The sequence below is a fragment of the Mandrillus leucophaeus genome, unplaced genomic scaffold (assembly GCF_000951045.1).
Source record: "Mandrillus leucophaeus isolate KB7577 unplaced genomic scaffold, Mleu.le_1.0 Scaffold947, whole genome shotgun sequence".
NCBI classification, from domain to species: Eukaryota; Metazoa; Chordata; class Mammalia; order Primates; family Cercopithecidae; genus Mandrillus; species Mandrillus leucophaeus.
This window is the reverse complement of record NW_012110330.1, coordinates 279,801-297,582: the sequence shown is the minus strand read 5'-3', so window position 1 is coordinate 297,582 and position 17,782 is coordinate 279,801. Positions and strand designations below refer to the sequence as shown.

Here is a 17,782-nt window from a genome sequence, read left to right as displayed (position 1 = left end):
TCTGTAGAAAAGAAAAAATAAAGAAAAGAAAAAATAAAACACCAAAACATCTAGTGTTTATTGCTAAAATTATAAGTAACAAATATAGACAACTTTGGAGGCCTTAGGTATCACGAGCTCATCAAAAAGGCCCCAACAGTAAATCACCAAGATCTAGAGTAGGGGTTTGCAAATTTTTTCTGCAAAGGGCCAGACAGTAAAAACTTCAGGCTTTGCAGACCATATGGAGCTCCACCACAACTACTCAACTCCAGTATGTAGAACAAAAGCAACGCATAGACACTACATAAATGAACAGGCATGACTGTATTCCATTAAAACTTTACAAAAACAAGTGGCAGGCTGGATTTGGCCTGCAATTTATAGTTTGCCAATCCCTGACCTAGCTAATGGTCAAGCTCCAAATCAACAGTATACTTTAACTCCTCTAGAACCCTGTGCCTTTCAACTAAACCCAGTGAAAAATATGAAGCACTTTCCTTTACAAAAGATGAATGAATGGCAGTGATAAGAACATATGCAGCAATGAAAAAACATGTTGAAAATCTCACCTATCCTTCCTCCAATCACATCAACTAGAATTTAGCCTGTTATCCTGACCTTCAAGGTGCTAAGGAATGCTGGACTCTGTACTGCCCAACTATATCCATTTAAAGGCAGCTTCTCCAGTTTAAAAGTTGGCTCAGAGGTGAAGCACTGGTTAAATAACCCAGGTGGTAGTTACACTGTATTAGAATTTTTATATTCTGCCTTCAAATCTGCCCTAAAGCCAGTGATTTGACACTTGGCAGCACTGGTCCTGAAAAGAAGGAGGGAAAGGAAGGAAGGAAGGGGAAGAAAGGGAAGGAAATAAGGAGCGGAAAGATGTCCCACTCCTAGTTGGGTTCTAACTTCATCCCTTATGAAATCACCTTTTTTTAAAAAAAGATGGGGTCTCGCTATGTTGCCCAGGTTGGTCTCAAACTCCTGGGCTCAAGCGATCTGCCTGCCTCAGCCTCCCAAAGTGCTGAGATTATAGGCATGAGCCACGATGCCCAGCCATGTAATTTCTCTATCAAACTACTACTTACTGTGGAAAAGGGCCTCTCAATATAACTGGGGAAGCTCATCTTCCCTAAAATTCCCTTGTTCCTACCAGTCATGGGATTTTATTTTTTTCCTTTATTAACAGCATTTCCTAGGTTCTCCCCATCCTTATAGCTTTATACAACTCCAAACCACTTGACCTCTTAGAAGTAGAGCTCTATTATTGATCTTTTGAAAATGATCAGACAAAATGAGAAGAAGCAAAAGCACAATATAGTCCAAGGTGTTTCCTGTGTAGTTTCCTATACTCAGAACAATACAGCAAAGTTTCCCTCCCTCCACTAAAATCCAGGCCTCCACTCTATCTTGCAGGGAGGAGGAGAACCTCAGTTGATAGTAAAAATAGCTTCACCTTCATTTTGGCCCCTTACCATTAGCTAAGTCTGTTCTGCCATCTGTGCTGCTCCCTTTGCTGGACATCTTGAATGATGTTTGCTGTAGCCAGCCTGGGTTTGGGAGAGGAAGAAACCAAAACAATTAAGAAACCACTTGGGAAAGAAGACAATAGGGACAAGATTTAACAATGTACAGGTTTTATCATTTTTATAAAAATGATTTGTGTATGCATGCTTAACACAGCTTCTCAGCTTGTGAAAAGCACACCAGAAATTTTTTCTTCCCTATGTTTGTTTAAATTCCATATAATGACATATTTTGGGGGAGGTCAAGTGCCATCTCTTTACTTCACTCACTCAGTAACTGGCAGTGATTTTTCAGATGAGAAAGTGGGAACTAAAAACCTGGAACAGCAGGCGCATATCAAATGACAGGTACTGTAAGCCAAGAGTCTCAATACATAAAGCTAACTTCAGCACTGCCCCCTAGGCACGAATCTTCCCACGTAAATAAGTGACATATGTATCCTCAAACTCCGTACAACACTTGTTTTCACAACATGAAGAGGTGAGTCAGATTCTGAATATCATTTTACACACAAATCAACAGATAGAAGAAATCAAGCTCGTGGGGGAAGAGATTGAACTTTCTCTCTCTATTCACTCAGATGCCTAACTTCAAACCTATTATTTCTTTTTTTTTTTTTTTGAGACAAAGTCTCACTCTGTCACCCAGGCTGGAGTGCAGTGGTACAATCTTGGCTCACTGCAAGCTCCGCCTCCCGGGTTCACACCATTCTCCTGCCTCAGCCTCCCGAGTAGCTGGGACTACAGGCACCCGTCACCACGCCCGGCGAATTTTTTGTATTTTTAGTAGAGATGGGGTTTCACTGTGTTAGGCAGGATGGTCTCGATCTCCTGACCTTGTGATCCGCCCACCTCGGCCTCCCAAAGTTCTGGGATTACAGGTGTGAGCCACCACGCCCGGCCCAACTAACTTCAAACTTATTAAAGGCACAGATACTAAGGATTATAGAGCTGGAACTAGAAATCAGGAGCACCCTATCCCTAGGAAAGAACCTTAAGTTGTTTCGTTTCTCTTAGACTAACAGTCAGAGTCTCTAAGCACAAAGACAAAGGTGGGGAAGAAAAGGGCAACATTTCCATTAAACCATCTCATCCCATTTCATATAATAATGGCAAACATTGTTTCACCTAACAGCACCAGCTTTCACTAGACTCGTCTTTCTTAAGGAATCAGGGTATCTAACTCATTTCCTTTTATGCCACTATAAAACATTTTTTTTTCAGAGCCTCACTGCCACCTCCAGTAAATTCCAAAGAGCAAAGAATAATATTATTCAGATCAGAATTTTGTTAAGCCCTTTCAGTGACTTGGACAAAAGGCACTGGTAAAAGACAAAGTATAATTATGACCCCAGTCCTTGTACCCAGGCACCCTGGCCTCTAATCTTTCAACAGCCCTTTCATTCCCATGACAATTATTCCAGAATCAGCCTCATCCTTATCCTTTTCCCTGCTACCCTCTACAGAAATCTAAGCTGCTTCATTAAAAGTATCCTCTGTCAAGAGACAGCGGCCCAAAGATTGTTCATAATAGGTCAAGGTGGGAACAGAAATACTGCAAGAGTGGGGCTGAAGCTGACTGAATTTCAGGAAAGGACACCTGGAAGGGTGATGATGAAAGACAACGCCAACAAAAAACAGATATGTGAAGCAACATAAAGAAAAATAGTGAGAAGCTGTTTGCAATGCATTTTGTTTTTGAGGTAGACAGTTTTGTATAGCATTCCTCACACAGCATTTGTTTTTCCCTCTCAATAGTCCTGTTTATATTCTTTAGCATAGGAGCCTATCTTCTCCATCTAGAATTTAAAAGTATATTAATTCCTATCAAGTGGGGAAAATGCACTACTTTGTTAAGATTAATCCCAGCACTTTGGGAGGCTGAGGAGGGCGGATCACCTGAGGTCAGGAGCTCTAGACGAGCCTGACCAACATGGAGAAACTCCGTCTCTACCAAAAATACAAAATTAGCCAGGCGTGGTGGCACATGCCTGTAATCCCAGCTACTAGGGAGGGTGAGGCAGGAGAATCACTTGAACCTGGGAGGCGGAGGTTGCAGTGAGCCGTGATTGCGCCATTGCACTCCAGCCTGGGCAACAAGAGTAAAACTCCATCTCAAAGAAAACAAAAATAAACAAACAAAAAAACACATTAAAAACAAAGGTAATACGCAGACCAGTGTAACACGAAGAACAGATCTGCTGTTTTCCCACCTCCATAATCAAAACTCTTTACCATACGTTTCACCCCACCATTATCCACTCCCAGAGAATTAAAAAGCAGCTCCAGAGAACCTCTCTTAAAACCAAGTATCAACTCCCACAGGAGTCCAGACTGCCTGAACTTTTGACTCATAATTGCTCTAGAAAATACATGTGCACAGATGACAAAGGTAAGTAGAATTAAATGTCAAAATTTCTGCAGAAGGATACTCTAGAGCAGTGGTCTCCAAACTTTGATTATGAACCTCTATCAGTGAAAACTTTGAGCACGAACCTGATGTTCAAAGGTGTGGCATGCACCTGTAATCACAGCTACTCAGAAGGCTGAGAAAGGACTGCTTGAGCTCAGGAATTCAAGACCAGCCTGGGCAGAACTGTGAGACCCCTGTCTCAATCAATTAATCAAGGAGGCAGAGATGCTGTGCCCTAGGTGTCAAGTATAGGAGCCACTGAAAAATCTTTTCTAGTCAGGCACGGCAGCTCATGTCTGTAATCCCAGCACATTGGGAGGTCAAGGCAGGAGTTGGAGACCAGCCTGGGCAACATAAGAAGACCCCCATCACTACAAAAAAGAAAAAAATCAGTCAGGCATATGCCTGTAGTCTCAGCTACTAGGGGCGGGGCTGAGTTGGAAGGATCACATGAGCCACAGAAGTTGAGGCTGCAGTGAGTTGTGATTACACCACATCTCTCCAGCCTGGACAACAGAGCAAGACGCAGTCTCCAAAACATTAAACAATAAAAAATCTTTTCCATCACCAAAAAATACAGTTTTAACTTTATAAACTGAGGTCTGCAGAGAACATATTTGACCCAAATCCAAACTATCTTCTTCACTTTTCACTATATTTCCAACAAATCCACTATTTTTACTTTGATCAACTTTCACGTAAAATCTAGTCCAAAGCTAATCTCACTGAGGTTGGAAAAGCTGATAAGCTCACTGTCCCAGGTAGTTGGAAGAGTTTAATTAGATTAGCTCCACTGCTCATATTCTAAAAATAACCATAACCCCTGCCAAACTGAAGGTTAAAGAGTAACCCATTGGAGGGTGAGGAAAAAAGGCCCAAGTGCCATTTTAATTTCACTAAGAAATTCCAGTGACCTGATTTTTCTTGTCTTAGTAAGAATAAAGCCTTAAATTTTTAACCAATTACATGACAAAATATTAACTAAAAACCAGGTAGAAAGACTTTAATATGCTGGATAAGAGTACTTTGTAAAAGAGATACGAAGTGTCTCTTGTTTAAAACTACTGGGGCTGCTCTTTCCCCCTAATATGATGAAAGATCTGTACAAGAAAGAGACTACGTATCCCTTGTCTGGAGTATCCTCTTATCCAAAATGCTTGGGGCCAGAAGTGTTTCAAATTTTTGAATATCTGCAATATACCAGTTGAGCATCCCAAATCAGAAAATTCAAAACTCAAAATGCTTCAACGAGTATTTCCTTTGAGTATCAAGTTGGCAATCAAAAAGTGTGGCACATATACACCATGGAATACTATGCAGCCATAAAGAAAGATGAGTTCGTGTCCTTTGTAGGGACATGGATGCAGCTGGAAACCATCATTCTCAGCAAACTATCGCAAGAACAGAAAAGCAAACACCGCATGTTCTCACTCATAGGTGGGAATTGAACAGTGAGATCACTTGGACACAGGAAGGGGAACATCACACACTGAGGCCTATTGTCGGGAGGGGGGTGTGGGGAGGGATAGCATTAGGAGATACACCTAATGCAAATGATGAGTTAATGGGTGCAGCACACCAACATGGCACATGTATACATATGTAACAAACCTGCACGTTGTGTACATGTACCCTAGAATTTAAAGTATTAAAAAAAAAAAAAAGTTTCAGATTTCAAAGCATTTGAGATTTCAGATTTTTTAATCTGGGATGCTCAACTTGTACCAGAATAACTGAACATTCAACTGCCAAAAGAAAAAGAAAACCTCAATCCATACACTGTTCAATATACAAAAGCTAACTCAAAATGAATCACAGATCTAAATATAACTTAAAACAATACCACTTCCAAAAGAAAACAAAGAAAATAATCTCTGTGACCTTGGGTTAGGCAACAATTTCTTAGGATAGGACACAAAAAGCATATACAAAAAAAATTAATCATTTGGATTTATCAAAATTAAAATCTCACTGGGCGCAATGGCTCAGGCCTGTAATCCCAGCACTTTGGGAGGCCAAGGCGGGCGGATCACCTGAGGTCAGGAGTTCGAGGCTAGCCTGACCAACATGGTAAAACCCCATTTCTATTAAAATACAAAATTAGCTCGGGTGGTGGCACATGCCTGTAGTCCCAGCTACTCAGGAGGCTGAGGCAGGCGAATCGCTTGAACCTGGGAGGCAGAGGTTGCAAGTGAGCCGAGATCGCACCATTGCACTCCAGCCTAGGCAACAGAGAGAGACTCCATCTCAAAAACAAACAAAAAAAAGTACTGTAAATAATAATCCCTCGAAAAGATCCTCAACATTATTAATAATTAAGAAAATATGAATTAAAACCACAATGAGAATCCACTAAACACCTATAAGAATGGTCAAAAGTTGTTTAAATAACAAAAATTTACTTTACTAAGTACTAACAAGAAGTAGCACAACTCTTATACACTGTTACTAGACATGCAAAAGAGTACAGTCATTTTGAAAAAAGCAATTTGGCAGTTTCTTATGAAGTTAAATATACACTTATCATACAACTCAGGAATCCCACTTCAGCTTCAGAAATTTATATAAGAAAAAAGAGGTTCAGATCTGTTAAACCAGCAATTTGGGAGGCTGAGGCAGGAGGATAGCTTGAGTCCAGGAATTAAAGACCAGCCTGGGTAACATAGCAATACCCCATCTTTAAAAATAAATAAATAAAATAAATAAGAATGAAAATGTATGCCACAAAATTAAAAATATCCTCTAGGTGAATGTTCTAATAGTTTTACTTAAATTCATCAAAAAACTAGAAACAAATGTTCTTCAGCTGGGTCATGGATGAACAAATTGTGGTAGGTCCACACAATGGGATACTACTGAGCAATAAAAAGGAATGAACTACTTACTGACACAAGCAACAACAAGGATAGATCTCAAGTATGTTATGGTAAGTGCAATAATTCAGACTCAAACAGCTATACAATATATGATTCCACTTATAGTACTTTCTGGAAAAGATAAACCTATAGGAATAGAGAGATCAGGGACTACTAGGGCTTGCGGGTAGGGAAATGAAACTGACTGCAAAAGGGCATGAGAAAATTTTTTGGAATGATGGAAATGTTCTATGCCTCAATCATGTTGGTATTATATAACTATGCCTTTGTCAGAATTAAAAGAATAGGCCAACTTAAAAAAGGATAAATTTTACTGTATATAAATTATACTTGAATAAACGTGGCCTAAAAAGAGAGAACGCAGGTCGGCGCGGTGGCTCACGCCTGTAATCTCAGAACTTTGGGAGGCCAAGGGGGGCGGATCACCTGAGGTCAGGAGTTCGAGACCAGCCCGACCAACATGGAGAAACCCCATCTCTACCAAAAGTACAAAAAAATTAGCCGGGCATGGTAGCGCATGCCTGTAATCCCAGCTACTCGGGAGGCTGAGGCAGGAGAATTGCTTGAACCCGGAAGGTGGAGGTTGCGGTGAGCCGAGATCACGCCATTGCACTCCAGCCTGGGAAACAAGAGAGAAACTCTGTCTCAAAAAAAAGAGAGAGGATGAGAGAAGAGTGATGGGGGAAAAATAATGCAAACTGTTAAATGACATAATACCATCAAAAACACTAAATTCTCAAGGCTGTGATTAATAGAAGTTGACTAAAATGGTCAATATGTCACAGCAAATGACAGCATAATGTCCAGACTTCTCACCTGAAAACGAAAGTGCTGAAACGATTTTTGCTGCAACCAAGACTGCCTATGTGATTTCTCAGCGACCACATTAATGGCAAGATGAATTCTAAATACATAAAAAGTCTACAACTTTATTGTCTTGGTGATAACTAAGAAGAGCAGAAATTTAAGTAGTTCAAAGTTATTCTTGTGGTTGTACTATTAATTTGTATGTTTATGCTCTTTATTTTTTAAAATTTCTCTGAAGTTCACTTTAAATCCTTTGGTGTCTAGGGTCTATGAATACTGGTCTGACAACTACCTTACCTTGAGCCCGATCGAAACATCAACATCTAAATATTATTATTGTCCTTTATCCCTTTACTAAGACCTGAACTCAGTCTGTCAAATCTCATGGTTTATATAATCCCAGCATTCTCTCAAACCAGTGCCTGTCTCATTCTGCTACTCAAGTACCCAACTCTCCTACATAAACATCCATATTTAAATGAGACAAGATTTTAGAATTTCCTCTGAAACTAGAAGGTGATGAGAAAATACTTCAATTATTATTAAGACAGAGAGCCACACAGTCCCAAGTTTCTCTCAGGAGGACAGATGTCCCTTACCACTCATAAATGAACAGCTGTTCAGGGTTGATCTCCATCCAAAGTACATTTGCTTTTCTAGGTCCCACAGTCCATCTGGTATCAACTAGTTCTACTTTCTCCACCTCCAATTTTTGTTTCCAAGATGAAGTGGCTCATTTTAACTTCATTTTACTTTCCTTAATATTTCTCCTTCACAAGAAACACTTACTTCTCCAAGCCTACTTTCCTGACTTAGAATAGTGGTTTTGCAGATTTTTTTTTTTTTTTTTTAAGACAGGGTCTCGCCGTTGTCCAGGCTGGAATGCAGTAATGGGATCTCAGCTCACTGAAGCCTCGACCTCCCAGGCTCAAGTGATGCTTCCACCTCAGCCCCTTCAGTAGCTGGGACTACAGGTGCACACCGCCATGCTCAGCTAAATTTTTTGTATTTTTTTGTAGAGATGGCGGTGGGGGACATGTTGCCCAGGCTGGTCTCAAATTCCTGGACTCAAGTGATCCACCTTCCTTGGCCTCCCAAAAAGCTGAGATTACAGGCGTGAGCCACCGCACCTGGCCGGATGGTGTTTATCAATCAGAGAACCTCAGGCACGGAAACTCAAAGGATGACCCCAAAGAGGCTGAAACTCATTACATAAAGCGTGTTTATTGTAGGTAGGACTTTAGTTCTGGGCTATTTTCTAATAAGTACTTGGAGGGGTCGAACATACGACACTGTCTCCTCTGGTAGGCTGGACAGATGAGCAGAAAGAAACTGAATGTTTCTGGAACGGGAAAATTAATCTCTATTCCTACTGTGCTGAAGATTTGACAGTACAAACAACCCAACTGCAGAGAGGCTCTAGCACGTACACTCTAGCTGGGAGTCTAGGCTACTCATTTTTATACAAATTACAAGCCTCTGGCACCACCCAGTGGCCTATCTGTAAGCAAACATGCTGTTACACAACAGCATTGGTACCAGGCAATACAGAAGCTACAAATATAAACAAGGCAGTCACAATCCCTTTTGTAGCCAATTAATCAATTAGGAAAAATGAGTATATAACCATGATACAAGAGATATAAGTATCAATATCTTTTTTTAAAAAGATAAATAGAATGCTGTTGTGGTTGAACAGAGGAAAAGATTATATTTAGTTTCAGGGAAAAGGAAACGCTTCTATGGAAAATAAGGTTTTAAGATGGGCCTTAAAAGACAGGCAGGATTTCAATGGGTAGAGTTGAGAAAGACATTCCACAGGACCAGAGCGAGAAAAGACATGGAGGTTAAAAACCTGACATGGTCAAGAAACATACACGGGTAGTCTAGTTTGGCTAGCCAGTAAGGTATAGTTGATAAGAGGTATAATAAAAGCTTTGTTCTTGGGGGGGGCGGTGTCAGGCATCAGGGAAATTATTTTGTCAAAGATAATAAGATGGACTAAAACGAAGGAAAAGGAAAGAGAAACAAGTTTAAAAGCTATTATAGTTGCCAAGATAAGAAGTAATGAGGGGCTGTCTTGAGTGGACGACAAAGGGAATTAAAAAGGGATCAACATGAGAATGGTCGTAAAGGGAGGTAATGTTTAGCTCAATAAGCAGTTACAAAGCTGAGTCAAAAAAGACAAGTTCTTAGTCTGGTGCCCAGAGGAAATCAAGTGACACAAATGAGATGCTGGTAGGTGGGATAAGAGATTATTCTGAATATATTTAAAATCCAAGCTGACATGTTAGGTAGGAAAGTAGTGACAAACAAATTTAAGTTTGAAACTTAAATAAAGTAGGGCCAGAGATACAGACTTGTGAGTTATCTGTACAGAGAAACTTCAAAATCAAACACCTTGTAAATCATACCTCAAACAATTAGGCACCTAAGAAGGCTCTGGGAGAGGAAGTTCAAGGGAAGAATCTTCAGGAATACCTACTCTTAGAGAAAAGAAAGGAGAGCAGAGAGAAAAATTGAGAAGAACGAATGATAAAAATTAAATCTCTGGAAGTCAAGAATAAAAAGGTTTCAAGGTAGCCGGGCGCTGTGGCTCATGCCTGTAATCCCAGCACTTTGGGAGGCCGAGTTGGGCGGATCACAAGGTCAGGAGATCAAGACCATCCTGGCTAATATGGTGAAATCCCATCTCTACTAAAAATACAAAAAATTAGCCAGGTGCTGTGGCGGGTGCCTGTAGTCCCAGCTACCTGGGAGGCTGAGGCAGAAAAATGGCATGAACCCGGGAGGTGGAGCTTGCAGTGAGCTGAGATCATACCACTGCACTCCAGCCTGGGTGACAGAGCGAGATTCCATCTAAAAAAAAAAAAAAAAAAAAAGGTTTCAACGTGAGGATAGGCTGGGCGCAGTGGCTCATGCCTATAATCCCAGCACTTTGGGAGGCCGAGGCTGGAGGATCGCTTGAGCCCAGGAGTTTGAGACCAACCTGGGCAACATTGGGAGACTCTGTCTCTACAAAAAATTCAAAAATTAGGCCGGGCACAGTGGCTGACGCCTAAGTGATGCTGGTAATCCCAGCACTTTGGGAGGCTGAGGCGGGCAGATCACCTGAGGTCAGGAGTTTGAGACAAGTCTGGCCAAAATGGTAAAACCCTGTCTCTACTAAAAATACAAAAATTAGCCACACGTGGTGGCACACGCCTGCAATCCCAGCTACTCGGAAGACTGAGGCAGGAGAATCACTTGAACCTGGGAGGCAAAGGTTGCAGTGAGCCGAGATCGCACCATTGCACTCCAGCCTGGGCGACACAGCGAGACTCTGTCTCAAAAATAAATAAATAAAATAAAATAAAAAAATAAAAAGCAGGGTGTGGTGGTATACACCTGTAGTCCCAGCTACTTGGGAGGCTGAAGTGGGAGGATCACTTGAGCCCCAGAGGTCAAGATGGCAGTGAGCCGTGATGGGGTCACTGTACTCCAGCCTGGGTGACAGAGCAAGACCCTGTCTCAGAAAAACGAAACCAAGAAGGTAAAGAGGACAGTCCATGCTTCCAAAAAATACAGAAAACAGTATACTGTTAAAAGGCTGTAAGAGTCAGAATAGCTTTTCCCCTGGAATTATCTCAGAGATTGAATGGAACGCTGATTTTCTCTCTAGTAAAGAATCATAAAACACTAGGATTCGGCTGTCTCTTAGGTCTATAAAAATTATTTCCTGGGCTGGGTGCAGTGGCTCATGCCTGTAATCCCAACACTTTGGGAGGCCGAGGCGGGTGGATCATGAGGTCAGGAGTTTGAGACCAGCCTGGCCAACATGGTGAAATCCCGTCTCTACTAAAAATACAAAAATCAGCTGGGTGTGGTGGAGCATGCCTGTAATCCCAGCTACTGGGGAGACTGAGGCAGGAGAATCACATAAACTGGAAGGCGGAGGTTGCAGGGAGCCAAGATTGTGCCACTGCACTCCAGCCTGGGCCAAAGAACGAAACTCTGTCTCCAAAAAAAAAAAAAAAATTGTTTCCTTAAAAAACTCATTAGCTTACCAATATAGCATGTCTAAACAATGAAAAATGTCTTTATTCCTACTGTCATTTGAATACTTTATATACATGTATTTATAAGAAATATTTAATTCTACCTTTCAGTTCATTTGCTTCATCATTTGGCTTTGAAAAGCCCTGGTTTTTTTTTTTTTTTTTGGCCAGGCACTGTGGCTCATGCCTGTAAACCCCACACTTTAGGAGGCCAGACCGGGCGGATCATGAGGTCAACAGATCAAGACCATCTTGGCCAACATGGTGAAACCCCGTCTCTACTAAAAATACAAAAATTAGCTGGGCATGGTGGGATGCACCTGTAGTCTTAGCTACTCGGAGGCTGAGGCAGGAGGATTGCTTGAACCCAAGAGAAGGCTGCAGTGAGCCAAGATCACGCCACTGCACTACAGGCTGGTGACAAAGCAAGACGCCGTCTAAAAAAAAAAAAAAGAGTCCTGTTTTTAAAGACAGCATGTGTTATGAAAGAAAGAAAAGGGCTTTGGTGTCAAGCAGACCTGGGTTTGAATTCTACCTCTACCACCTGCTTTCAAGTTTTTCTTTTGTAAAATGGGATAATATCACCACCCTGCAGGAATTTAGAGGATTAAAGACAACGTATGCTAAGAGCCTGTTTGTACATAGTAGGCATTTATATTATTTTTCTAGTTTCCCATCTCTATACCAGACTACATTTCCTAGAAGCCTAGACTTCCTTACCACTCAGCAATGATTCTCCAAACATCGTATACAATATAGGACACAGTTCCAAGTCTATGAAATCTGCCTACCCATTCTCTCTGGCGTTTTAAAGAATTCAGAGAGCTCCGTTAATATCTTCTTTCAAGTATTCATGTTCTACGAACTACAGTAAGGCAGTCTACCCAGGAACCCACAATATAAGCCTCCCTAAGTTTTTCTCCCTCTTTTAATTAAAAAAAATTTTTTTTACTATTATTATTGTAGAGACGGAGTCTCACTATCTTGCCGAGTAGTCTCAAACTCCTAGGCTCAAGTAATCCTCCTACCTTGGCCTCCCAAAGTGCTGGGATTATAGGCATGAACCACCAAACCTGGCCTCTTCTCCCTCTTGAAGGTTCTGAGGATACCCAAGATGGAGGACTGCAAAGCAATCACCATGGATAATGATGAGGATTCAAACTATGAATAAGGAACTTTGTTCCTTCTTTGAATTAATGCCTTCTCTCCCTACTGGTAACATCAAATGCCCAGTGTTTATAGTTTACTGGCTTTAATTCTTTTTTTTTTTTTTTTTTTGAGACAGGGTCTCACTCTATCACCCAGGCTGGAGTACAATGTTGTGATCCTGGCTCACTGCAACCTCTGCCTTCCGGGTTCAAGCAATTCTCCTGCCTCAGCCTCCCAAGTAGCTGGGACTACAGGCGCATGCCACTGCAGCTGACTAACTGTTGTATTTTTAGTAGAGATGGAGTTTTGCTATGTTGGCCAGGTTGGTCTCGAACTCCTGGCCTCAGGTGATCCGCCCGCCTCAGCCTCCCAAAATGCTGGGATTACAGGCATAAGCCACCATGAGTGGCCTCTGGTTTTAATTCTAATAACAGTATTTCAGACTATGTCAGGAACGCACTCTAACCCTTAAGTGTTAATTTCCAGCAGCAGAACTAAGAAACTTTTTTTTTTTTTTTTTTTTTTTTAAAAGAGACAAGGTCTTGCTATGTTGCCCAGGCTGGCCTGAAACTCCTCGGCTCAAGCAGTCCTCCCAACTCAGCCTCCTGAGTAGTCAGGATTACAAGTACACGCCACTGCACCTGGCTAAGAGACCTTTCTATAAAAACATCCAAGTGCATTTATCTCAATTTAACTAATTCTTAGGGAAATCTACTTTTCATTTTGTTTCCATCTTGATTTACGTTTACATCAGAAGTCTGTTGCCATTAACAGTTTTTGCCATTTATATTTCAAATTTTTCTTAAATTGCTGGAGAGGATTTAAGATGAAAAAATGATGCCCCAAAGGTACAACTTACAATAAAACAGTGAAGAGAGGCTTAAAACATCAAGAAGTGCCTTCCTACAGGTTAGGTTAGAAGAAGGGGTCTAATGTTGGATCCTAAGTAAGGTTACCAAAACATACCTGGTAATGTGCCAATGATTAAAGTACACCAGAGGAATACAGTCACTTGGCTACCACTAGAAGTAAACCCTATAGCAGCTTTCCAGATGGCTAAGAAAAAACCAGGAAGAAAAAAAAAAAAAAAGGCATGTGAGGCAAATATGTATGCTTAACTTCAGAATTTGGCCAGACTTCCTTAAACAGTATCTTCAGAGGATAAATAGCAAATATCTAATCTCAGATACAATGATGAGAATTTTTGCAATGACCCAATCCACTAGACATACTATTAATACATTTCATTAATAAGATGCCATCTTTGTCATATTAATTACTCCCCAGTGCCCTACTGGCAACCTCAATGCAGCCTCCGTTCATTAATTTATCTGTATCATAACACATTTCTGAGGTTAGGTGGTACTTGAGAAATCTGGCTTCTGGCCCAGGAACTATGTCCTGTAGAGGTAGAGATAAAAAAAAAAAAAAAAAAAAACCTGCTACAAAGAAGTGACTAATTCATAAAATTCATCACTCACCAATTTTTGAAAAGCTTTCAAAGACTTTCTACTCACTCCAAGAGCAGAATGACTAAATCAATAAAGAGCAAGTAGCCTCCTTTTCTGACTGATTTTAACAGCAATGACTTTTCTTGGGTACATTCGTGAAAATAAAAGATGAAGTTTTAATATTACTACAAAGCTAAGCTAAAACTCAATGGCTTTTGGCTCTAAAATGAAAATATATAAAGTCACCACTCCATGCCTATTGCTGATTCAATTAATTCAGTTGCCTGCGTTCCAAATAGATGAGGGTAAACAGCAGATTATCTTAGCTCACTGATAATCTGCTTTTAAAAAAAAAAAAAAGCTAACTCAGTCTCAGAGACTTAAAAACTAACTCTAACACCAATGTTATGCAATACAAAGTCCTGTGTGGATACCGTTATTTCTCTTTTATAATCTGGGTATTTCCTAGACATGTTTAGAATAAACTTTTCTACAGCAAAAATAATGGAGTAATGAATCTATCTACTGAAAGCATTTTAATAGTCACTTTATGATTTTAAAAGTCTATAACTCACCTGATAGAATACAAGACTTAGAGGATGAAACTCAAGATCCCAGTCTTTCACAACAGGGTGCGCTTCTATACAATGTCTCCTTACTAGAATCTGTTTGTTTTTAAAATGTCAGTATTGTTTTAAACTGGCAACAAACAGGCTGCTTTCTTTCAGCTCTCTGTAGACAAGCTTCTGTCTTAGGTTGGTCCTACTCAACACTAAGGACCATGGCACCGGGACTGATTCTTTTTTTTTTTTTGAGACCAGGTCTCGCTCTGTTGCCCATACTAAAGTGCAGTGGTGCAATCTCAGCTCACCGCAGCCTCTACTCCTGGACTCGATCTTCCCACCTCAGCCTCCCAAGGAGATAGGAGTGCAAGTACTTGCCCCATGCTTGGCTATCTTTTTAACTTTTTGTAGAGACGAGGTCTCAACATCACCTAGGCTGGACTTGAACAACTAGGCTCAAGTGATCCTCCCACCTTGGCCTCCCAAAAGTGCTGGGATCACAGCTATGAGCCAACCGCACTTGGCCTGGCAGATTTTTATATATTTAATTGACTGCACGTAGCAGGGCGCAGAGGCTCACGCCTGTAATCCTGTTCTGGGAGGCTGAGGCAGGAGGACTGCTTGAGCTCAGGAGTTCGAGATCAGCCTGGGCAATATGGTGAAACCTCATTTTTATAAAAAATACAACAATTAGCCAGGTATGGTGGCGTGCACCTGTAGTCCCAGCAACTCGAGAGGCTGAGATGGGAGGATCACCTAAACTCAGGAGGTCGAGATTGGAGTGAGCCATGATGGCGCCACTGCACTCCACCCCAGGTGACAGAGTGAGAACCTGTTTCAAAAATAAATAAATAGACTATACTTTAAGAGGTTGGTGGTGAGAACTAAAAGGTCACAAGCATTCTTAGCCTTCCACTCCAACCATCCTAGGAAATACTACCTAATAAGATGTCATAATTCTTAAGTAAACACCTAAAACCCTGGAAATATAAAAATGTCTTCAAGCTGGGTGCTGTGGCTATGCCTGTAATCCCAGCACTTTGGGAGGCCAAGATGGGAGCATCACTTGAGACGAGCTGGGCAAGTAAGACCTCATCTCTAAAAAAAAAAAAAAAAAAAATTAGCTAGGTATGGTGATATGCCTATGGTCCCAGCTACTCAGTTGAGGCGGGAAGATCACTTGAGCCCAGGAGTTTGAGACCAGCCTGGGCAACAAAGTGAGACCCTATCTCTACAAAAACCAAAAATAAAAAAAAAACTTTAGAAGACAAAAAGTTTACAGTGTGGCCCACAGACTAGAAATACTGATTTACTATACACAGATGTTACCTGGGGATTCTTACCCAGCACATAAGGAAATAGAGTCCAAGTTATCCCTTTCAAAGTATTTTCTTTTCTCCTCCCACCCTTTCCGTCACCCGACATGGATCTTCAGAGTTCATAAAAACACAAATGATACAAATGCAATCTCAACCCATCTCACCACCACCCTGAAGAGTCCTTACCTTACAATGGAGAATTCAGACCCCGGATGATAGCAGTTAAAAGTTCATCAAATCTAAACTGATCACTGGTCTGAATGACACAGCCGCTTTCATTGCGATATTATCAGTACTTAATTTTCATGTGCCCTTGCCAAAAAGATGTGAAAGAAGAGCCAACAAAGGGTTTAAAACTCTTCATCTGTGCTGTCATATTATTAAGATGGTCCAGCTGTGGAGCTGAAAAAAGAACTCTTTGGCCGGGTACGGTGGCTAACATCTGTAAACCCAGCACTTTGGGAGGCCAAGGCGGGCGGATCATGAGGTCAGGAGATTGAGACCATCCTGGCCAACATGGTGGAACCCCTCCTCTACTAAAAATACAAAAATTACCTGGTCAAGGTGGCGCATGCCTGTAATCCCAGCCACTCGGGAGGTTGAGGCAGGATAATCACCTGAACCAGGAAGTTGGAGGTTGCAGTGAGCTGAGATCGCGCCACAGCATCCCAGCCTGGCAACAGAGCGAGACTCCATCTCAAAAACAAACAAACAAACAAAAAACAAACAAAAAAACCCCTCTTCATTCCTAACTCCCTAGCCCTGATTCACTTTAAAAAGAAATGAAAACCTTCTCCTCACACAGTTCTTTGATAATTTGTGATAGGAGTGCAAGTACTTGCCCCATGCTTGGCTATCTTTTTAACTTTTCGTAGAGACGAGGTCTCAACATCACCTAGGCTGGACTTGAACAACTAGGCTCAAGTGATCCTCCCACCTTGGCCTCCCAAAAGTGCTGGGATCACAGCTATGAGCCAACCGCACTTGGCCTGGCAGATTTTTATATATTTAATTGACTGCACGTAGCAGGGCGCAGAGGCTCACGCCTGTAATCCTGTTCTGGGAGGCTGAGGCAGGAGGACTGCTTGAGCTCAGGAGTTCGAGATCAGCCTGGGCAATATGGTGAAACCTCATTTTTATAAAAAATACAACAATTAGCCAGGTATGGTGGCGTGCACCTGTAGTCCCAGCAACTCGAGAGGCTGAGATGGGAGGATCACCTAAACTCAGGAGGTCGAGATTGGAGTGAGCCATGATGGTGCCACTGCACTCCACCCCAGGTGACAGAGTGAGAACCTGTTTCAAAAATAAATAAATAGACTATACTTTAAGAGGTTGGTGGTGAGAACTAAAAGGTCACAAGCATTCTTAGCCTTCCACTCCAACCATCCTAGGAAATACTACCTAATAAGATGTCATAATTCTTAAGTAAACACCTAAAACCCTGGAAATATAAAAATGTCTTCAAGCTGGGTGCTGTGGCTATGCCTGTAATCCCAGCACTTTGGGAGGCCAAGATGGGAGCATCACTTGAGACGAGCTGGGCAAGTAAGACCTCATCTCTAAAAAAAAAAAAAAAAAAAATTAGCTAGGTATGGTGATATGCCTATGGTCCCAGCTACTCAGTTGAGGCGGGAAGATCACTTGAGCCCAGGAGTT

At 41.4% G+C, this 17,782-nt stretch overlaps 1 protein-coding gene across 3 annotated transcripts in view; it reads right to left on the bottom strand.

Annotated features, from left to right (window-relative positions):
* DCAF8 (DDB1 and CUL4 associated factor 8) overlaps positions 1–17,782 on the bottom strand; it is a 47,934-nt gene that overhangs the window by 26,258 nt on the left and 3,894 nt on the right. For all 3 annotated transcript variants that reach the window (XM_011970386.1, XM_011970385.1, XM_011970387.1), the window contains one exon: positions 1,458–1,532. In XM_011970386.1, the coding sequence (XP_011825776.1) occupies positions 1,458–1,506 (49 nt within the window). In that variant the 5' untranslated portion in view covers positions 1,507–1,532. The remainder of the gene's footprint in view (positions 1–1,457; positions 1,533–17,782) is intronic.